Source organism: Tyto alba, unplaced genomic scaffold (assembly GCF_018691265.1).
Source record: "Tyto alba isolate M040663 unplaced genomic scaffold, T.alba_DEE_v4.0 Super-Scaffold_18, whole genome shotgun sequence".
NCBI lineage: Eukaryota > Metazoa > Chordata > Aves > Strigiformes > Tytonidae > Tyto > Tyto alba.
Genome location: NW_024881280.1, coordinates 29243763 through 29267531, shown reverse-complemented (window position 1 = coordinate 29267531; position 23769 = coordinate 29243763). Strand labels below are relative to the sequence as shown.

The window sequence follows — 23769 nt, the reverse complement described above, 5'->3', positions numbered from 1 at the left end:
CCATACCATATCAGCAGATGCCATCCTTGTGTCGCTATAAAGTTTTATCATAGTTCAAATTACAACTGTATTTCTACAATACTATCTGAATAGAAGCTGAATGTGAGATAAGAAAAGTCTTGTGTAATGCAGTTCTTATACCAGACTCTTTGTCAACTAAGATACCCTAAATTATATACTATATAGCAAACTCCAAGCCAGCTTTGTGCAGCCAGAATCAGCCCGGCATTGACCTGGAGTTCTGTGTGCCTGACCAGCCTCCCAGTGACACTGTTCATCTGTTCCATTTATGATGTACTGCCATGAGCAGCATATTGGGTCTGAAGGCTCTTTAGCCTGTTTGGTTTTGCTTACCTGAGCTCTCTTTGACTCACAGTCATTTTCTGATAATTGTCTTATGTGCAGACTGGACAGGTAAATCATTCTGACTGTGGCAGCTTTATTGGTGCAACTTACACACCAAAAGTGTAGAAGAAAAATGTGTATGTCATAAAGGATTTCGAATAAGAGAAAATCAAAATTACTATGCTGAACAAGTGCATTTTAAACATCAACTTTCTCTATCTTCTGAATGATCTTTTCTGCACAGGGTAATTTTGTAATAGCTATCTCATATTATACATAGTCTTCATCCTGTTCCAGAGTAGGTTTTCAAAGTATTGAAAAGCCTTTGTTCACTTTAATTAAGACTTACTGTGTATAGGAACTTAAGACTGCTAAATAGACTGGATCCTCAGGATATGCAAATAGTATAGCTCCAGTGAACTAAAAAATAGTTCAACTCATGTGCTTCTTATGAGATTTGTGACCATTACTACATGATGAAAGATCCACTTTTATTGTTGTTGCCCAGAAAATTTGAGAAATTGTCACTTAATTGAAGTGGTGGATCATTAATGAGATTTGATTGAATTCAGAGTATTTTTCTGTAAATTCCAATCATTAGTCACACTGTGGAAGACATCACAAGACTGCAGAAATTCCTACTTCTTGTCTTTACAGAGGAGCATCAGTATAAGCTCTTTAGGTATGGTCAGTAATGTGCAGATACGTCTGTAAGGATGCCCTGAGAAATCTTTGACAGGAAACAATTAGTGCTAACGCTATTCTTATTCTGGGGGTTAGAGATTATATTGCATGAGTTTTTCTGGCCTTACTCATATGTGAAAGATCTGTTCCTTGGCTATTAAACTAAGAGAGTCCTACAGGAGATATCATACTGCTCCAGCTGAATTATGTATTGGCATTTCACAATTCCAATCTATACTATAGTCAGTGGCACTGCTAAAGTCCTCTTTGCATGACTGAGGTGATCAAGAGATTCCTTCACTCCACAGTTAGGCTGTACCCCTGACAGACAGTCAGCATCAGTCACATTTCTAATGTAGATTAAATAGCTTCCTGCTAGGAAGGCCATCATGTATCTTTGCTTTGTTGTTTGTCTCTTCCACTTGCTTGTCTTACCACTAGGTTTCTGTCAATAAGAATGTTCTTCCCTTTCTACATAGAACTTCTTATGCTATGTTACAAGACATAGGCTTCCTTCACTGGCTGGTCTGGCCACGAGACTATTGGCTGAATTTCTTTTGTGAATCCTTGAGATGATAGGATATTTGGAAGATGCTCTAGCAGAAAGACACCAGTTAAAACCCTGACCCTACATCATCCCATGAGCACTTTGAAGCAGAACACCTTGAATTCCTGTGGTGGGAGATTCAGACTCGTCCTAAAAGATACTGGAATCCTGGGACACTTCACGGTGAGGAAAAGTAATCAGCTCGTTTCATCCAATGGCATGCCATGGTGAAATGGAATTTTTTTTATCAGTCTTTAAAAAGAAGACTATGGATAAGCAGCAGCATCACTGCTTCAACTTGTCCGTTGTTCACTGAAGGGTGAAGACTGCAGAGAACCAGAGAGCAGCTGTTTATTCCTTAGTGCTCGTACTTGAGGCTTGTGACATACTGACAAGGAAGCAGTTTTTCTATATTTTACCTAATAAGGAAAACCAATGGTATATTCATCTCTTCTGACAGGAACTCTTTTTCACAAAGTCAACTCTATACCCCAAGATCTTGAGCCAAAAGCACTTGCTTCCTATTTGGCTCCTGACAGAGTAGACATCTGCATGAACTAGAACTCACAATTTTATCAAGGGCAAGCAATGCTGATCTAATGCTAGGAAAATAGGTTTTAGCAGTGACCTATTGGTTTTAGTCTTATTTCAGAAAGGGAAAGGTGAGAATTTTTATTTGGTTTATCTGTATTCAGTTTCTCTATAAATAGCTTCATAAACCTGATGATAGCATTGCTGCCAGTGAGTGTGTTGGAACAAACACAGTCGCCAATCTTGAAGCAGGAGGGCTCCTTATTTGGGACTTGCCCCTGTCAATCACTTCTATTCTCCCCTCAACTTTTCCTGCTCTTCAGTGTAATGCTCTTCTACTCTATTTTCCACTTTCCAGTACCTGAAGTTCATTGATGAGTCCTGTCACATGTGAGCATGTGCTTGGCTCCTTGCTCTGGGCTCAAGTGTCAGAGGCAACGGGGAGGGTAGCTGAGTGCCGAGAGCTGAGAAGAGGAACTGAGCAGGGAGTTACGGGTATGCTGCCTCCCACGCTGCCAGCGTGGTTGGAGAGGAGTGAGGGACAAGAGCAGATGGATGGATTGGAGGAGGGCAGGGTGGAAGAGAGGTCAGCAGAGAGAGAAAGCAAAGCAAGGGAAACAAAATTCGAACTGCCCTCCAGCAGTGTACAATCTCACTCCAGCACAAGACAAATCTCCCTCAAGTATTCGTCTGGACTTGGCAGCTCTGTAAGTAGTGCTACAAATGGTGTCAGTAGCAGTGCATCTTCATGTTAATGCCAATAAGTGTTAGCTAGGAACCCCCTGAGGATTGCTGTCCTGAAGCCAAACCAGAAAGAAAAAAATGAAGATGCTTTCAGCTGTTCCTGGAGTTCATGTCCTGCCTTAGCACATCCATTCTTTCGACCAGTGAGCTGTCATGTATGCCTTAGAAAAGTGCAGTGCCTGGGAGAGGGAGGAGGGAGGGGAAAATGTCCCAGCATCCCATGAACGTGACTTTTGCAGAGATTTTTTAATGTCAGCGGATAAGTTCTGGCTGAAACCTGTGCAAGCCAGCCTTGGGCTTCCTGTTATTTCCCTTCCATTTGCATAGCCTCAGTAGGCAGGAGCTCTAAGGCTGTGTTTGCAAGAGAGTAACTCTTGGGCAGTCCATTTTAGGTTCGTGGGCAGGCTCTGACTGCAGTTCTGACAGCAGAGAGGCTGGGTCAGAATCTGGAGGTTCTTGTAAATAATCAGTAAGAGCAGTTTACACATGGGTGTCATATTTTTCCTTTATAGCCAACAAAAGAAAGGAGTCTGATTTATGGCTATCTATTAATCTTGTAACAGACAGACGAGCATTTTGTCATGCATAGTGGAAAAGAGTATGTCTCCTAAGAGAACTTGAAGATTTGCTAATGTATTGGCAACAAATCATTATACCTGCTTGATGCACATATGACAAAGACCTTGTTTTACTCAACTTTCAAAATTATTATTGAATTTAATTAATTTGCTAACATCTCTGTGGCAGTGTTTACATGAGACAAACTGTGAACACATACAGTATTGTTTTTCCTTAGTGTCACAGGGGTTTATTATTTGTGAAATGCTTTGAGATATTTAGATAATCATGAAAGATTATTACAGGACTCATCACAACCGATGCAGAGAGGGGTGTTGAGATGTGTTTGACTATCTTACACAGAAGGGGAGGGAAAGAATTTCAAGAATATTTTCCTCCTTTGAATCAAGACCAGAATGTCAAGATGAATGATTTTTTTTTTTTTTTTTTTTTTTTTATACCCTTAACATTTCACCAGTTTGTTTACAGATCTTGGATGACGAATACAAGCCTACAACATTAGGCTGTTATCCTTTGTTACCCTTCACTGACAGCTTTTCTTCTTGGGTCCATAGGGGTGTGCAGGGCACAGATTGAAAACACTGACCTAAATAATTTCTGGCAGATGATTTTATGCCCCATTCTTAGATACTTCCAATAAAAGAGATTTCAATATCTCAATGGCTGTTCCCATATTTAGCTATCCTTGTACTTAGACTTTTTCCTAATATATAATCCTCTACTTCCTTTGTACAGATTAATCAGTTATTTCTTGCCCTATTCTTGAGGGATCTAGGAAAGAATTCATCACTCTCTTCAGTTAGTCAGTGTCTTCTTATTTTCATTTGTAAGCCTACAGTTCACATTTTTACACTTGGTCCGAACAGCATTTTCATTTCTGTTAAGATAATACTTTGGGAAGTTGCAATGAAAATTGAAGTGGGGTGTTGAAAAGATGACTGTGTTGATAATAATTTTGTGTCGTGGATAAATGGCATTTGAATATGTGGTGGAATTTGATTTACTGTGGTTCAAACTAAGACAAGAGATCAGTCAAAACTGACTGAAGGAAGAGACTGATATTTCCAATATTCTTTAAATACAGAACCACTGTTTGCCTCCTGTAGGTTGCTAAGTCGTTCTTCTATATTTCTGTACTCTTAACACTCAGTTACAGTGAAGCGTGTCAGTATTTAGTCATCGTTCAATATTTTGGTGATAAGTGAAGCGGAGAAAGATGTTGAATAGAGCAGCCTTTTCTGTGCCATTCAGAGTTCACTTCCCCTTTCTTTTAGCTTGAAGAGAGAAAAACATATCTTCATCTTCACTGGCTGCTAACTATATGCAGTCATATGAAAGATTGTGTGGAAGCCCAAAATGGACATAAAGAAGGAAAGTACACATGTCCAAAATAGGAGTCATGCTTTTTGGATAGGCCTTAAACACACAAATCTGGGAGCAGGAGAGTGGATTTCTACTCCAGCCTTATTGTTTGTTATGTGATCTTGGTTAAGCAATTTCTTTTTGTCTAGGCTATACCTGCTCAGTGGTATTCAGCGAGAGTTGAACGTTGCTGTCTGAGCTAGGCCAGCCCAAGTAATCTGTGAACTTGAACCTATCTGGTACAGCACTGTTTTAACCAAATATATCCTGCTAAGTGGCTAGGCCTATAAACAGAAGCTCAGCACTATTCTAACAAAGCCACCCAGCTTCTCTTGGCTTGAACCTGGTTTCTGTGCAAATCCTAAAGAAAGTTGGATCAGTGTGCAAGAAGGAGCCTAAAAATACTTTTGAATTCTTCACATAAAAGATTAAGGAAAATTATTGCTGTCCAGCATCAGATTTTTCCAGAACAATTTGAAAGATTGTGATATATAGTAATTATTGCTATTTGTAATATAGTAATATAAGGCCGTGACACTCCTGTTCTAAACACTGCCAATGTTAGGGCCCCTGTTCTGAATAGTTTATTCTATATGAAATAAATAATTGTAATATTAATAAGGACACATATAAAAACTGATTTAGGATTGGATTTGTTAACATATTGAGATTTTCTGATTTTTATATGATTAAGGGCACTGAGATTTTAGTCCTACAGACTTTTGATTTTCCTAAGCAGCCATTGTTTTTCCTTTCCCTTTGAAAGCTCCTTGTGAGATGGGTGCTTGAACTGCCATTCTTCTGTGCTTTAAAGAATTTACAATTAGTAATGGCAGTGCCTTTCAGAAATACAAGAAGTATAAAAATGGTATTCAGACCCTCTTCTCTTTCTCACTATACTTTCTTGACTAAAATTAAATTATCTTGTACATAGATCTTTTCTATCTCTTTGGGGAGACTAGGTTCAAAATTGCTAAATTGGAATGATAGAGTAGCAGAGTCTTTCAACAGCCTCACAAAATCTGTTGAAAACAAAGAAAAGGGACATGGCATAGCTTAGGGGAATGGTAATTGCATAGACTTTTTAACCTCTTACACACTCATTAAACTAATCACAACTGGATTAATAAGTTATCCAACCAGTCACGTTTACTCAACATCCAATTTCTGGTGATTTAACATCTGCGATCAGATTGTGATTTTCTTTTATTTTTAACATTGTTAGTCAAAGATATCATATTGTATTGATACTTTTCCTTCATTAGTTAAGCGTGTATGCACTTCCTACCAGCATGAAATATTTAATGAATTTGACATTTATCTTTATGTGAAAATGTATGCTGCTAACATCCATTTTCTTAAATGTATAGAAAATGAGTGAAATAGAATGCTTATTTGTGGGAAGGAAAAATGAGAATGAAAGATGATAAAAAGTGAAAAAATCAAATCCACTTGACAAGTGAATGTTTTTGTTCTATATTGAGCCAACTCCAGTAGAGTGACAAAAAGGCATTATTGTTGGAAAACTACTTGCTCTCTCTGTAGCTAACTCATGTTCATCACTGTAGTTGAAGTCTTGATCTATACATTGATATTCTTAGGGCATGATTGTAATGGACTGATGACTTTTTCACCAAAATCCATATGCACTGCGTGACTGTTGAGACTCAGAGGAAAAAAAGTGCTGCAGAATACATTCTGAGTTGTGTCCTCATCTTTATTGCCCCACTGCAAACTTGTCAGTGGTGGGTTGACCTTGACTGGCTGCCAGATGCCCTACTCAGCCACTCTCTCACTACTCTTCCTCAACAGGAGAGGGGGAGAAAATAAGATGGAAAAGTTTGTATGTTGAGATAAAGACAGAGATATCACTTAGTAATTACCATCACGGGCAAACCAGACTTGACTTGGGGAAAATTAATTTAACTTATTGCCAATTAAAATAGTTTTGGATGGTAAGAAACAAAGACAAAGGTTAAAATACCTTCCTCCTCCTTTATTTTTTTCCTAGTCATAACTTCACTCCTTTATTCATGACTTCTTCTCCTCCTCCTCACCCCACATAGTGCAGGGGGAATGGAGAGTTGTGGTAAGTTCATAACAGTTCCTTTAGGCTGTACCTTCCTCCTCACACTTTTCCCTTGCTCCAGCATGGGTCCTTCCTACCGGCTGCAGTCATTTAGGATAAACCTGCTCTAGCATGGTCTCTCCACAGGCAGGAGTCCTTCAGGAAATATCAGCTTGCTCTGGTCTGGGGTTCTCCTTGTGCTGCAGTCTGGATGGATATCTGTTCTGGTGTGGTCCTCTCCACAGCCTGCAAGGAAATATCTGCTCCACTGTGGTCTCTTCCAAAACTCACACAGGCTTCAGGAGAGTATCTCCTACAGCTCCTGGGGAACCTCTTTCTCCTTCACTGACCTTGGTGTCTTCAGGATTGTTTCTCACACTTTTTTTTTTTTCTTCATTATTCTCTGCCTGCACAGCATCTTTCCTTTTATTAATTGTGCTTTCACAGAGGTGCTGTCAGCTTCACTGACGGGCTCAGCTGTGTCCTGCGGTGGGTCCCTTGGAGTCAGCAGACACTGGCTGCCTCTGGCGCGGGGCAGCCCCTGGCTTTCTCCCACAGACACCACCACTGTAGCCACCCTGCTACCAACACCTGGCCACCTAAACCAAATACACTCTCATGGAGACCAGATAGCAGGGTACCTGGTTTCAGTCAGGCACTTGCTGCACAGCTAGATGGAAGCAGCGATACTCTGCTAGTATAGACAGTAGAAATTGGAGATTGCCACAAGATTTGTCCTTTGGAAGAAACTGCTATCAGATAGGAGTGACAGTGTCCTTCAGTGGAAGGCAAGTTTCATTCTGATGACTTACTGCATAGTTAAATTTCTTGTCTGCCACTGAAGAAACTCTCAAGGAACAGAGAAGAGGCTTCAGTTCTTAGTTCTCCTGATCTCCAGTGCACCAGCATCATCATTCTGTGAAGACTCTCAGCTCAGGAAGTTCTTTCTACAGGGAGACCTTAACTCAGACCACATTGATTTCTTAATTTATACCATCTTCCAATTTAGACTGTTTAAGATTTATTTTTTTTTTTTCCTCAACTATAGGTTTCTAATGAAGAAGAATGAAAGCCACATTATAAAACAGTGGTGATTTTTTTTTGTTTTCTTGTAACAGTTGCGTTCCAAGTCAATTAAGCAGTTTGGGTGTTCCAAGAGCTATTAATTAGTATGTTTCAATTATAACTGATGAAGCAGATTTATGTAATTTTTTTTTTTGGAAATTTACCGAGAATCATAATTTTGATCAGTAGCTGGGAATATATGACAAATGATACAAAAATTGCAGAAGCCTTTTTATATGACGTTTTCCCCAAAGCTGCTGCCAGGGATGGCAAAGCAATGGTTAGACATAAAATTCCCTCTGGTACATATTACTGATATTTCTCTCCCCACCAACAGAGAGAGCTCAGTATATGAACTTTTACTCTATTTCACTAGCATTATCCTATAATAGGAAGCAAACAGTGACTTTATTCCTTACAGTTTTGTAACCTAACATCCTCCTCCCTGCTCCCCGCCCCACTCTGGGAAAGGAGCAATTGGGAGCAATCAGTGCTACTTTCTCTCCAGCCGCACAGTCAAACTTTTCAGTTTAATGTATGTTGCCCTTTCTGCCTTTACCTGTCTCTCTGTATTTCGTTGAATGCCTTGCCACTGATGACTGTATTTGCAGCAGGCTGCTGAGATGTTGCTGAAGTCAGCAGTGCTAATACTGCATTAGAGAATCCACTTCAGGGAAAACAATGTTAGATTTAACCAGTGGGGTACTGCTGCAGTGAAAAGTGATATGCTTGGAGGCACTCTGTTCATTTTGTGAACAAATAATATGTCAGGCTTTGCTCTCACAAACAGTAAATGTAATGTTAATGCTTCTCACTTCAATGGCAGTTTGCAGCAAAATGCTGTACAAACAGTAGGGTGAAATTCTCCTTGTGTGGCAGGCTTGCAATGACTTTCACTGATCAAGTCATGTGGCTGAACACCTTGGGGATATGTAGAGGGACCAGGGCCAAACTGGTGTAAAACACGTCAGTGCTGAGAGCAGTTTTCTTGATCCATGGCTGTGTGGATCCCACAGTCCCCAGATAGCAGTGCTTATTATTATGCCTCAATCCAGAACAACAACCACAGGGATACTAGTGTTCTGCCCCATATGTAATCGTAGCCTCCAGGCAGGATTTTGTCTCCCATTTCTTGATCACAGCTGAAATGTCACCTGTTAATTAGCCCACATCCTGCAAAGATGCTGCACAAACACAAAGGCAGACACAGCCATTGTCTACTGGGATTTTTTGCTCTAAAAGCCGGACTTTCTAAACCAGCATCAGATTTTCAAATGCCCAGTGTGTAAAAATCCAACATTCATTGTGTTGGTTAAATGGATGCTCTCTACTTTACAAAACCTGTTAAAAAAACACAACAGACAAAGAAGAAGAATGGGGGTGGGGAAGGGGCTGGAATAGCAAGCAAAGCAGGTGGTGGAAATTATTAGCCATGTCCTCACAATGCAAAATTTCAATGGCTTAATGATTTTTTGGTAACACACAGACAGAAACTTCCATGTTTCATTATTTCCATCATGCATATAGCAGCCACCTGCTTCCTGTTGGACATACAAATTCCCTTCATCCATAAACTCGCATGCATTTTCAGTTTGTGACATATTCATGAGAAGTTCATATAACTGATAGCTTAATACATGATTACCTCAGCTCTTCCTCTAACGTACTTCTTATCCTTGCTCTGACTTCCAGGCACAGCCCTGCTATCTTAACTCAATCATACCGTAGCTGAAATCACTTTGGGGAGTCTGTGGGAAGGATGTTAGATACCAATATCCCCCAGGAACTCCTGTTTGGAGATGAGCCAGGGCCTTGGAATGTAAGATCATATGTTATCCACTGGTAGGTTGCTCATTTTCCTGCCTTTCCACACTGTTCAATCAGGAAGCCTTTTGATAATATCTTCAGTATGTGGCCATTTCAGAAGAGGAGTGGAGGGGAACCCAAACAACGAGAAGACTCTGTCCAGAGAAAAAGAAATAAATGAGGCTCCTGCTAGGACACTAAAAAAAATTACGGTCAGTGGAGTCCCTTCATCCTCAAGTCCTTTATGATCCATTTTAGAGAAGGTAGATCCACCTACTTTTAGTGACTGGTTCAGGGAAGCTGTAGTGAACTTGCCTAGCACCTCACAGGCATTTCCAAGCCTTGGTGCACCAGCTCCCTGTTCTGCAACTTTATACACTTGACAAAATACCTTATTTGTAAGTTACTTCAGGAGGGAATACTGGCTTATTAAGTAGTGCTACAGGAAGGATGCACAAGTGCTGATAACCCAATGTAGGATCTTATGAAAACTGTAGGGAGGATGATTTGCTCATGAATTTTCTCAGTGAAACTGGACTGCATGATAAGATTCATTTATAATTCAAACTAAACTAGTTTTAAGACAAAGAGAAGGAAGACTCCATTGGAAATTTTGAGTGCTTGACTGAGGAGAATCACGGACTCCAGCAACTCCGTAAGAGTCATAAATCGAAATCCCATTATTGCCGATACAAGTGCGTTTATAAATCTTCCTAGCAACTGATCACACATAAACAGAAGGCTTGACTGGTTACATGCGTTCTTCACACACTGTTCACACACCTAAGACTAACATTTGATTGGTTATTACCCCCTGTCCATAATACACCAGACAATTAATTGGCTACAAGTTAGTTACTGGTATCCTAAAGCCTATTGGTTAATTAAATCTTATAAGCACAAACACAATGTTCTATACACTTTTAGCTCAAGGTAGAAAACTTTCCACTGTTTAAGAAACGACCAGATGTTTCCCATCAACTGTAGCCTGGCATGTTTTCTTCAGGCAGAGCTCGGCATCCTTATCTTGTTTTTCTACATTCCTGCTTGCTACTTCCAAGGCTTCTGACTGAGAAAGGTCAAGATGTCCTCATCGTTCACCAGCTGCACAGCACTCTCAGTTCTTCTTCCTCTTTTCGCGCCCCTTTTGCGATGTAGCCAGAGTCTTGCTCTTGTCTGACTTGGCCATTGTCCTCCAAATACGATCCCACGCTTGACTATGTAAATGTTTGAAGAAAGCATAATTTCCTTTCTTTAAAAAAAGTCTCACCATATTATGAAGATTTTGGGGAAACATACTGGTACTTGCCTTCAGATGCACATCAAAGAACATTTTTACTTCTGATGAATGTACTTTGTTGTCTTCCTTGGATGGACCCACTGAAATGGGAGGTGAAATGTCCAGTTTCATTTTTGATCAACTCATGTATTAAACTTAAAGCCAGCTGATGGGTTTATGAATGCATAAGTACATATGGTCTCAATCTAATTCTGCGCTGAATACTGTGAAAGCTACACTTGCATCAGATGTGTCAAGAATACTCTATTACACTCTCATTAAAATGTATATATATTCTCATGCTCATGTAACACATGAACATGGAATAAAATAAAATACTAAATAAGACACTCCATTAAACCTGACTTACATTTTTTCACAGATAAAAATTGTGACATCAGTAGCACAGAGGAGGGTATGTTAATTTAAAAATACTGTATCTGATTTAGACCAGTTGAGAAACTCCTCTAAAACCAGGTTTTTTCAGTATCTCTTATGTTCTTGGCAGATTGGGTAAGGTAGTTCCTAAGATATAGATCAGTGTGGTAAAGCCATGTTTAATATTTTCATAGTAAAAAGTCAGTTGAACTTCATCTCAGCATTTTGGATCTTATTTGAAGCTGTCCTTCTGAGGTGGCTGTATTGTGTACCTCTCTGTGGAGATTTTCCCTTTAAATTAGAACTATTTTCACAGGTTATCTAGGTCACCCTGCTGCTGTAAAACAGGGCCCACATATTTCTGGCAGAAATTAGTCTAATCTGTTCTTAGAAACATCAGTCTCCTATGGCAAAGCATACCTGCAGCAATAAAGGACAATTTTTAACCTGAAGCAATGTGAAGCAATGTCTCATGGTGCATCGCTTCGATAGCTCCAATGTTTTACATTGAAGCATTTTGCTTTAGAATAGAATATTTCAGTTGGAAGGAACTAGAATGGTCATCTAGTCAACTACCAACTGCTTAAATTGGGTTAAGCTTTGCCCCAGTCTTCTTGATGGTCAGTGAGTGAGAGTTTTGATGCCTTAATTCTCATTAATATTAGTGAAAATCTCAGGTATTTAAGCTCCTCACATATTGATGGGAGGCCTGTTTGTCAGTACATCAGGCACAGGTAGTGTGGTACTGTTGGAGGTGAACAACTGTACAGATTCTAACATTTTAATTTGACTTGTAACATCAAAATCTTCAGTTGCTTTATTTTGAATCTTATGCAAACAAACAGAAACTCACCTTTCTTTCCCCCCTGGCATCCTCTTCCTGGGGTAAGTCCTGTGTCAAAACACTGGTGTGTTCCTTTGAAGTTACCTGTCTACTTATTTAGTGTATGCATGTGAATGGAGATTCATCATTACTTTCAGTGAGGCAATTTAAGTCTTATTCAATACGATTTAACAAACACACATGGATGAGACTCTGCTCTGGGAAAAGCCTGTTCTGACAGCAGCTTGTTTTGTAAAAAAACATGGATAAATAAAACAGGGATTGTTCTGCATGTATTGTAAACATGTTCTCTTCTCTTTTGCTCTATGTTTGTCTTAAACTATAGTCTAAGGTATCTCTACAAATCCAAGGATTTATGTATTCCTTCATTTTCTTAAACTGTTTATATACCTCTGCACATTGCTGAATTGCTACCATTTTCCATCCTTTGATTTTAGTAAAACTTCTACTTGTTAAACTTCTGGAAGTTTGTACAGCCTTTACATTCATATGTTTGTTCAAAAATTGTGCAGGAATGGATTCTTACAGGACACTTGTGTTAGAAAAGTAAGCTCTGTTTTGTCTTTTTCTAGTTGGTGAAACAATGGTTTAAAGGAAAATGGTATAATTTTCTGAGAGCACGGGAGGCAGAGTTCCAATTAGAAATCATGACTTCTGACTTCTTACCATGTGCTCAAGTCAAAACCCCCACTCTCTTGTCGTAGAGTGAAATAGCTGCTAGACAGAGTATCTACACTGGTCTGCCAATACCTAACTGCTGCTTAAAATCTACCGTGAAACATATCTGGGATATTGACTGCAGCTGTGCCTTCTGCATCAGCTTTGTAAGATCATCTCTGTTATATATCAGTTTCTCAACTAGCTACCTTAGTAGAGTCTTCCCGTGTTTTAATTTATATCATATAAACCACTTTAGAATCAACATTTCTACATACACTTAGGGTAGCTATTATTAATACCAGAAAATGAAAGACTTTAACAGAGTTCTTCTTAGGAAAAGAGTTATCTTTTATTTTAGAGATACGCATGACGAGCACAATAATCCATTGAGCTGTTTAAGTGACATAATATTTATAAGAACATTTTATGTTCCCTACCCTGAACTTCCCTTCTTGTTCTTAAATCAGTACAACACATTTTCCTTTGAAGACAGAAACAAACAGGCCACGATTTTTTTGTTAAATTGTTTGGCAGAAATACAATTTGAATATGAAACATCATTTATACTAGCAGAGAGGAAAAGAAAACTCACAAAAGCTGTTTTAACTATACCAGCTCTTTACTTCCTTCCTCTTGACTTATTTGTGGGATATCAAAGTCAGGCAACTCTCACCACTGAAAGGCTCACCCAGACTACACTGGACTATGCCAGTCATGGTAAAGTGGATAGCTGTTTCAAAAAACAGTAGCATGCTGTTTCTGTCATATGAATCTGCTTTCTTCTTACCATACAAGCCTTGAATCCTGTGTCTGTTTTGCTGAATAATCTCAAGTATGCAAAATCAGCCCTCAGGCTTGCAGAATTTGTGTTGATTCACAATATACACAGTAGTTATTGGCTTTAATGTAAATTGATTGAATTCCATGGAATCCATGGAAGTTATGTTACACTGATTTACATCAGCTGAGCCACTTCTGGGAGTACTTGAATTTATTTAGTTCAGTAAGGAGATGTTGTGACTCAGATTTAAGATATTTGCCTGTAGAGGAAGGGAGGTTCTAACTGCTTTACATGATCTCTCTATTTGATGTTTCTTCTAAATACTTTTCTGATATTTCCTGCTGAAACTCCCTGTATCTATTACCATAACCCTTTCCTGTCAAGAGATTTAGAGAATGAAATAATTGATCTCTTTTACAAAAAATGTTACTTCTTTCTAATACTGTCACTCTTCTCCCTACTGACACTTCAAGTTCTTAGAACTTATGTGAAATATAGGTGGAAGTAAGAGAAAGTATCCTTTTAAGTTCGATGTCACTCCATTCTGGCTGATAAGTGCTGGGAACCATAATGACCTTTTGATGGTCAAAATGAGCAGCTGTGCCACAGCGTGTTGCAAAGCTGAGATACACACAAAGGAAATCAGATTTTTCCTCTGATCCTGGATCCTTTCTAACCTATTTAGTATCTGGAGCCTCCAAGTCACATATGAAAAGAAATATTAACTGTAAGTGTAATGCAACTAAAGATTTTTGTAGCTATTGGTTAAAAAGTGAGCTGGAAGCTCTATCCTCAATGCAATGCTTCAGAAATGTATTGCTTCTAGGAAAATGTGACTGTAGTAAAGAGCTGAGCTCTTAAATTGTTCAGTATCATAAAAGGGTTTCTATTGAGAAAGAGTCATGACCCACTTCAAACTCAAGGTGTAATCATGTTGTATGTTCAAATTATATAGAATCAGTTTATGGTGCCACTCTGATCCCATTTTGTAAATCCTTCAGCTTTAATTTCTGAGCAAAACAGCAAAGGCACTTTGGGAATAAGTTCAGAGAATGCAGCTTAAGTGACTTTATTTTAACTGTAATCTGATTTAGGTCTGATATGAAATAAATCAATCTGGTTTCAAAGAAATAATAGGCCAGTGACAGCTGTATTGTGGCAAGATTACAGCAGGGATTTGGTTTAAAATGGATCCAGCATCTTTAAAGCCTGCACGTGGTACCATTATACCAGTGGATGCTGAGGAACCCAGCCTTATCCTGCTACTGCTAACACTGGCAGCAGAGAGTGGGGAAGTGTGATTCTGAGACACCTGAATTATTTGGAGGTGAGCCAGCTTTGATTCGGATGCCTTGGTAGCTTGACACAGAGGTTAGGCTAGGAACTCTGGCTGGAAGTCAGGGCTTATTAGCTCTGATGTACTGCTGAGGTCACATGGGATATATGGTGTCTCAGTCCCAAGCTGGGAGGTCCATCACTGTGCTTGGCATGTGAGTGGCTTTGACCTCAGATATCCAGTAAGCTTTGGCTGAGGAACGATTTATGCTAAAATTTGTGAAGCTTTCAGGCTTTAGGAGCATGTTCAGAAGTGATAGTTTTGTGTATCCATGTAAATATGGGCCTGCTTAAGTCAGTAAGCTAAACAGCATTGTGGTTTGCAAAGTGTCTTCTATTTCTGTCAATACCAGGCCAGGTCGTGTTCATTGTTCAGTAACAGTTCAATTGCCTAGCACTATTAATACTATTAGTATTATGATTTAAGGACATAAATCACTACCTGGGTCCCTCTCCAAACACCACCTTGTGTAATTTATATCCAAACTAGTCAAAATTTTTATGTTCTTATTGGATAAATGGTTTTCTGCATCATTCTGAAATTTTTGCATATGTAGCTGGCCCATCCAGTTCTAGAGGTAATGGGTGAAGCAAACCCTTGAGGTGGCTTGTGCATGGATGGACAAAACACACATGGAGCCTTCCAGATGAGAAGAATTGCATCTATGTGAATAACATGGTTCATGCAAAAGTCTTTGAAAATGTTTTTTAGGAAAGTTGTATATGAAGATCAAGGCCATACACTTAGGGATTTGATACTGAATAGGATGTTTTTCACTTTGTATTTCAGTGGCTGTTCCCTCACCAGTGCCAGCTTGTGAACCCAAGCCCAAAACTAACGGGCATTACCCAGCTCCACGACTCTCCATTTCCTCCCGAGCCACTGTTGTTGCTACCATGGAAGCTCCTTCTCAAGGCCTACAGACAGTCATGAAGTGGAAAACAGTGGTGGCCATCTTTGTCGTGGTGGTAGTTTACCTGGTGACGGGAGGACTCGTCTTCCGTGCCCTGGAGCAGCCCTTTGAAAGCAGGCAGAAGAACACCATCGCCCTAGAGAAGGCTGACTTTCTTCGGGAGCACGTTTGTGTAACCCAACTAGAGCTGGAAACACTGATTCAGGTAGGCCATGTGAAGAAGAGAGTAATTCTTGAAAGTTAGGATAAACAGTTTGGTGGTTCGTTGATCAGCTAACTCGAAGGGGAAAGTCTGGGAAACAGAAACCATGTCTCCAAAACATTGTAAATAGAGGTTAAATATATTCACTAGAATAATGAAAAATGTGTGCAAATAAAACCAGATGTTAATATCTGGAAGAAAATCTTGTGAGAGGTGACAGATTTACGAGACATTTGCTCATCATCTCTGTAAATTTGAAATGATATGAAGTTCTTAATTCTTCCTCCAAAAATAAACACAGCAGCCAGGAAGCAAACAGAAAAGGATAGGCAGGAATTTTGAAATAAATATCAAGTCAAGAATTCTGAACTTACCGTAGTATTAATTTACAGGTTTACTATTGCAAATTTAGGTAAATGAATGATGATGAAGTATACAGTTAAAAATATAAACTAATTGGCATTTAAGAGCTACAGAATTTTTAGTCTGGCCTAGTATGCAAAGCTTTAGAATCAATTTTGAAGGGAATAAATAACAAGTATGTCACAATAAGTGGGAAATGGAATAATGTGCAAGAAAGGTCTATTAAGGATAGAGTTGTATTTCATTGATTAAAACTCTAGAGAAGGAAAGTATTATGGATCTTACAAGACTTCAGCAGGGTATCTTCTAGGATCCCATGTAGAAAACTATCAGCATGGAGTAAATAGAGATTAGATAAGAAATGTGAGATACCTAAGGAATATATTCTGAAAGTGAACTTCAGTCTCATATTTCAGACCTGTATTTGTGTCTGAGCCTTCCAAGAGCACAGTGTGTTTCCCTCTGGTGTGTATACCAGAGCCCCATTGTGATTTCAAGTTGTTTGAAAGAACACAGAACTATCCCCTGGATTCTTGCGTCCATACACCCAACTGTGTTATAACCCCTTTCTATAAGTGAAACAAATTTATAAGCTTAAAATTTCTTTTGAGAAGCTGCTCCAGTATCTCATTGCTGTGATTAAAAAAGCATTCTCCTACTTTTCAGCCTAAACTTGTTCAGTTTCCCTGTAGCTGGTCTTCCACAGACAACGTCCCATTGCTTAATTGATTCCTCTCCCTTGTCCACACATGTAGACAGCAATGCTCTTCTGCCTCTCCTAAGCAAAACAAATTATTTCTGTTTCTTTGCAGATAGATGTGAGCTCTCCCTCCTTGTGCTCTGTGTTCACTGAAGACAGGTCAGTTCTGAGTCAGAAGCTGTGTACCTGTACCTTTGGGCAGCCTGGTACTGTAGCTAAGAAGCCAAACCTGCTTCAGCAGGAAGTGGTATTGTGCTGATGTGACTATACAGCTTTTGGATCAGGGCTGGCTTGGATCACATCCTTCATCTGTCTGAAAAAGACAGTTGAACAAGTTTGGTTGGCAAGGGTGAATTCTGTCCAGAGGTATCGGTTCAGATGCGTTTCTCATGGCAGCGTTGCAGAGATCTGTATTTCCCTCAACTCCTTAGGTATAATTTGTGCTGGCTGATTAAAGGATTTTTAAAAAATACTAAAAGCAAGAAGTTTGCATCCCTTTGATGGGAGTGTCACTATTAAAATATGTGCAAAATGCTTTATTTTCTAGCAGAAAGAAGAACACATAATAGGTGCAACAAGCAAAGCACCTCAACAAGATGGTAGACTCCTGTATACTGACTGCAGTATAAAGATTTCTAAATAGCCCCTATTCTCTAGCCTAAAACATGTACCAGTTTTAGTTCTTTATTTGACACAGTATTTTTCCTTTCATCTCAAAAGTGGTGACACTAAAATAAAAACAGGCATACTGTGTCATTAGAAGGCAGATATTCTGAACAAGTATTATCATCTCTTGAGATTCCTGTATGTCCTCAGGCATTACGCTGGGTAACTTGAAATCATTTTTCACGGGTAAATTAAATGGCTTTAGCAGCTTAGCATGTGAATGTCTTAAGGCCAAGTGATGTGAAATATTGAAACAGATTTGTCAATACAGAACAAGTTCCTTTGGATTCTTCTGTATGTCTGGGGTGAAGCTGACTCCAGGGATGTAGTTGGATATGCTGGCACAGGAACCTGATTGTAACTGACTTGCACAGAAGAACAGTGAACTACTGCTTGAAGATAATGTCAGAGGGTTGACGTTGTGCTTTCATGCCTTCATGTCAATGATCTCAAAAGTGACATCTCCCTGGCTGGCACAATGCATTTCTGCATTGCACCAAATGCTGCATCTGCCTTTACAACTGTGATTTCAGACTGATGTGGCAACCTCCATGTGTCCTGGCTGCTGTGCTGTGTGCAGTCAGCACCTGGATACTGCTAAGGAGCTATTTATAATTGATGTTATTTAACTACCTGAAAACTTTTAGATGAACACCGATCATACTCTCCAAAATGACTGTGTTGATTCACCTCTGTGATTTGGAGAATATGGAAAAAATACAAAAAGAGAGACCCTAGAACTGACTTGTATTCTCTTCCTGTGGGGGTGGCTCTGGAACAATCTTTTAAGGACAAGAGGAAAGGAATGTCTTGGTCTTTACAAATATAATGATGGAAAAAATTATCCCTTTGACTAAATTTCAATCTTATCAAAGGATTCTCCTTTGGAAAACCTATAAAGAAGTTGTACAGAACTGTATGAGGAAGCTGTTAAAATTTAGTGTAGATGAAACATCCTTTCCAACTTGATCTGCAATAACCCATTGCAAATATTAGCACTGGTAGCACAAATGTGAATTGCTGAGTCCAGACTGTGAAGTTCATTCATAGACTTCAGAAGCAATATAATGATGAAAGCAGCGCAAATCCCTAGAACATTCAACGTATTTTAAATTTGTATTTATCTCTTGAGTTTTGGTTCAGGTCTGTCTAATGCTAACACAATAACACATATTTTTTTCCTGACAATAGCAAATATTTCACAGTGCAGTCTATATTGTGAAAAGTCCGCTGAAGCAGAAGTTGTAAGTGCTAACGTGTTACAGAACTTTTTTTAAATTGTTCTTATATGTCATAGGATAAGCTTATTAGTAGCTGTGGTCAAAAACAAGTCATCTTGCCTTTGTAATAACACACACTTGGAGTGTATAGGGGGGAGGTTATGCCTCCCAGAAAGATCAGATGTTATCTATCATTAGGAGAGGCAGGCAGGAAGACCATCAATGTGTTTTGGCAAAGTAATTCCTATGGACCTGATGAGGGTATTCATATTCTGTTTCTATGCAGCCTGTGCACTGTGGATTAGTAAAAACTCTTGTAATGAGTCCTGCTTTCATAATGAGCCCTGCAGAATGACGTAAGATAGAGTGGCTTGCTACTGTAAGTCTCTTAGGTTATGGGCAGGCTGCTTTCTTCCTCCTTTTCCTTCGGGGTTTAATTTAGGAGTGCAAGTGATTATAGTATATATAAAAAAAAAAAATACCCACCAGGGAACTAAGTCATGTTGTCAGTGTCCACTAATGACTACGGCAACTCATTAGAGTTAAACTGTAAGCTGAAAAGGAAGCAGAGCTGGAAATAAGCTAGTCAGGCTTTAGTGGCTAATTATGTTAGTAAGAGTTCATATTTTGGATAGGCACTTTTGATTAGTATTCTGAACTACTTTTTGCCCTGAAGGTAAGCAGGAAAGGGAACATCCTGTAAAGATGTTTCAGTTTTCAGCTGCTTGACAGGTTCACTCGTGTCATAAGCCAGCTTGTCTTTTCAGGGTGTTTCCTTGTAAAATGAAGAGAACTTGGATGGCTTTCATGGGCTAGAAGAAAGCTCTAGATGGAGCAGAAAAAAAGAAGTATTTTGAGTTAACTATGGGGAAGACTTGCCTGTTGCTGAAGACAGGAAAAGACTATTTGAACTGTGAAGAAAAACAATGGTAAATATCTGATTACTGAACCTTCTGCCTGTGCCTCTGGAGGTTGTCTTGTATATGTCCCAATTCCCTTTTGCCCCTGATCTTTATTTTACCGTATTCCCCCTAAAAGGATATGAAAAAAGAATTCAGATCTTTGGGTCCTGTCTAAGTTGGTGCAGGCACCCTAGTTTGTAAATTCAGTCCAGAGATATTCCAGCTGTACAGGAGACAGACTGAGCCTAGGATGTTGCAGAAGTCTGCAGCTGTCCTGTAGCTATGTTGCTTCCAGAACTTAGCTAAGAAGTTTGCAGGGAGCTAAACACTTTGGATTTAGATCTCTGTGCATGTCCCTTGTTGAATGCTGTAGGTCTGCCCTCAGAAACAGTGAATACAAGACAATCAGATGTCTCTAAGTGTACATAGATCACTATCTGGCTGATTGTCACCTAAAGACCTTTAAGGACTAGGCAGAAAGGGATGGGCTTTCAAACAAAAGTTTCTGGCCTTGGTCCTTTGAAAATGCTGTTGTGGAAAGTGAATAACTGGTAATTTATAATCAGGATCCCTTAATCACTGTATGAGGGGGGGTGGTGAGAATAAGTAGAGAGGTAGGGAGTATAGAGAAAAATTATTAAGGAATTAGTTCTTGAAAGCTGCTTGCTAATGAGAAGCATCCTAATAATCATAATAGAGAAACATCAGAGGATGAAAGGCAATTGAAACAACTTTTTGTATGCTTGATAGGAATCTGCTTGGGAAAGAATTGTAGAGACAGATAATCATTATTGGATTAGCATGATCTGTGGAGAGGAATTAATAGAACTAGAAAAGATTACAAGAATTTTCTTTTCTTATCAAATTCCTATCCTTGCTTACACACAGGGTACATCCTTTCAGTAGCTCAGCAGTCAAGAAGGGTATTATGCTTGTCCTTGGAAAAGATTTGTCTTCTTCATGCTTGGGATCTTACTGGAGAAATTAAAGAAACATGAACAAGTGGAGCAGATAAAAGCCTTTCTTCTCAGAGAAAGCAGAAGCAGTCTGTTTGGTTCCTGTCTCCTCATCAGCTTCACTAGCTCCGAGCTATCTTGTTGCCTATGGGCATAACTCCAGACATTTTCTTGATATCATTGTCTTAATTAGTGATTGAGGTACACAATACATTAGTGAAGGCTGGCATGTGTACTCACTCAAACACTGAGGAAGATCAGATATGCCAGTATCTGGGCACGGTGAGGGCAACCTGCACCCCAGGGACAGCCAGCTGGCAGCTGTGGACCCCACCACTGCCAGCCAGGGAGCAGGGCTGGCTGGGGGCAACCAGGGGCATCCCCCAGCCCAGACTATCAGGCAACTCCCTGGGGAAGGGGATGAGCTGAGGCTGAGATGGGACGTCAGCCCATGGGTCAGGGCCCAGCTCGGCAGAGCCTGTGGCTGGGCAGGGCAGGGCTGCGGGGAGCTGGAGCCCAACACTTGTACAGTGTCACTGGGGCAGGGATTGAGATGGTGAAACCCCAGTAGTTTCTATTTGGTATAAGGAGAATATCCTTATTGCTTTTATCCGTAAAGAAGAGATACTATTTTGATCTTATTTTGTAGGGAGGAACTCTTGACACCTCGTGAGACAAGTCAATGTTCACTATACCTTTCTTTGGACTTTGAGTCCTATATGTTAACAACTAGGCAGCCCAGGGTGAGCCCATGCCTCATAGCCTTTAAATATTGCTGCCTGAATGTCAGCAGGTGGAACTGATAAAGCCTATGCCAGATTGAAATGGAGTCTGGATTTCACTCTCTGTAACCTGATTCACCAGGCCATGTCTTTTTGGTTACAGAGGGACTGTAGTGTGCTGTTACCAAAGGTGCCAAGAGTAAAATACACATATATACAATGATAGGGAACCAAACTGAAAACTGTGATCAGAAATATATGTTTTACAAAAAAAATAATAGAGTAGTTGGATTTACCTTGGTAGTTTTGTCATTTCCCTCACTCCCATATGTCTATCGGCTTTAGGACACACCCATTACTTGAACAGCAAGTAAGACAATTTCATCCCTTTGAGGTATTCGAAGTTATTGCCTTTCCAGAATGGGTGGAATTTCAAGAGATAAATTACCATAGATCAATAATTATTTATTAAAGAAGAATTATTTTTGAATTAATAAAAAATATTGAAGAAACCTCGTGCACTGTGCATGTAACTCCTCTTGAGCAGGAAGAATCAGGAAAGGAGCAAGTGTGAAACAGCTATGGGTACTTTGATGACCTGTTACTTTTGATGATATTTCAACTATAAAAATACCTGAAACTACTAGTTTAAAATGTCTTAACTGTGGAAGGTTTGTCAGCAGAGTGGTTAGTACCCTGGAAACTGGTTCTTTTCCTACTCCAAGATAACCTGAGGATACAGCTCTTCAGAACATGATGCAAAGCTTATCTGAAGTTTCACAGATGGGAAACTTGTAAAATTTCGTGGTCTGTGTGAACTGGGAGAGTCTTGCCAGTAAAAAGTGTCCTTGTTTGAGTTTTGTGTCAGTCTTCATCTAGCAGGATACTTCTGTGTAGGTGGACCTGTGGTGGTTGTGGTATTAAGGCATCCTTTACTCATCGCATGACCTGAAATTGCATGTTTAAGTGTTGCTAACTGCAGGGCTGCTGTCTTCTTACTGCTCCCTTTCTGTCCTTCATTGCTGTATGTAAAACACTATGTATTAGGAGATAGCACTGGGATAGTTGGATATTTATAAATGAATGATCTCAGACAAACTTGAAAAAAAAAAAAAGAATTTATTCTGGATGAGAAGGGAGTCTGAGAAGCTCAAAGTTACCCAAGGCAACGGGACACTCGTTCACTTCAGGGGTTAGTGCTTGGCCCTAATAGACTTGCTAAACTGTATAAACTCAAATGTGATTAAAGTGTTGTAATTAGCTTGCTGACATTCACACACTCAAAGGGAAGGCAAGCAGCATTCCTTGGCAGAAGTGACATGCTGGGGTAGCTGACAGTGTGTCATGGCCTATTTAAACAGGCAACCTGTCTGTTATGCTGATTTACGCTCTTCTGGGTAAACAAACACATGATCTCTGCCTTCACACCACCTCCAATATGCCAGCAATTGGTACAGAAATCCTTTCAAAGGGTTTGGTCCTAAACACTTCCTTTCTCTATATCCCTGTTTCTTGAGGTATGGACAGGTGCTGAGGAACCCTGGCTTTCTGCCCACATGAAATGCAACCAGTCCAGTCAGCAGCTTGCTTATGCTGTAATTTTACAATCATCTTAGCCAGACATGTAGCAGCTCTCTTTAAAAAAGCTGTCCCATACTGATCTCCTTAGATATACCTGGTCTTTGTACTTGCCCATGAATTTCTTCTCCCACTTGTGGGGCAATGTGATGAATAACTAAAAACTGGGGAGCAGAATCGATGAAACTAGCCCAAGGTAAAAAATTCAGTGGAGGAACATTAGAGATGATGAAGTTAGTTGGAAATATAGGCAAAAAGTGAGTGAGGAAAAATGCAGAATGGAAGGGGAAGAAAAGAAAAAATGTGATAGATGAGCCATCAGAGGGAAGAAGTGAATGAGGAGAAAAGTGTATCATGAAAGCTAGGGACAGAACAGGTGTTAAATGGATGTATTTAGAAGTCAGTGCTAAAAGCACAAGAGAATAGGAGGTTATTTAGAAGATTAGGAGAGAAATCATGGACATGGACAGATTAGAAGTGGGGCAATGGTAACATAGCATGGTTAACCTTGCTTTTTACGTGGACAGTATAGAAAAAC

The 23769-nt window shown here is 39.6% G+C and overlaps 1 protein-coding gene across 2 annotated transcripts in view; it reads left to right on the top strand.

Moving 5' to 3' along the window:
• KCNK10 (potassium two pore domain channel subfamily K member 10) overlaps positions 1–23769 on the top strand; it is a 67077-nt gene that overhangs the window by 10503 nt on the left and 32805 nt on the right. For both annotated transcript variants that reach the window (XM_042791103.1, XM_042791104.1), the window contains exon 3: positions 15799–16127. In XM_042791103.1, coding sequence (XP_042647037.1) covers positions 15799–16127 — 329 coding nt within the window. The remainder of the gene's footprint in view (positions 1–15798; positions 16128–23769) is intronic.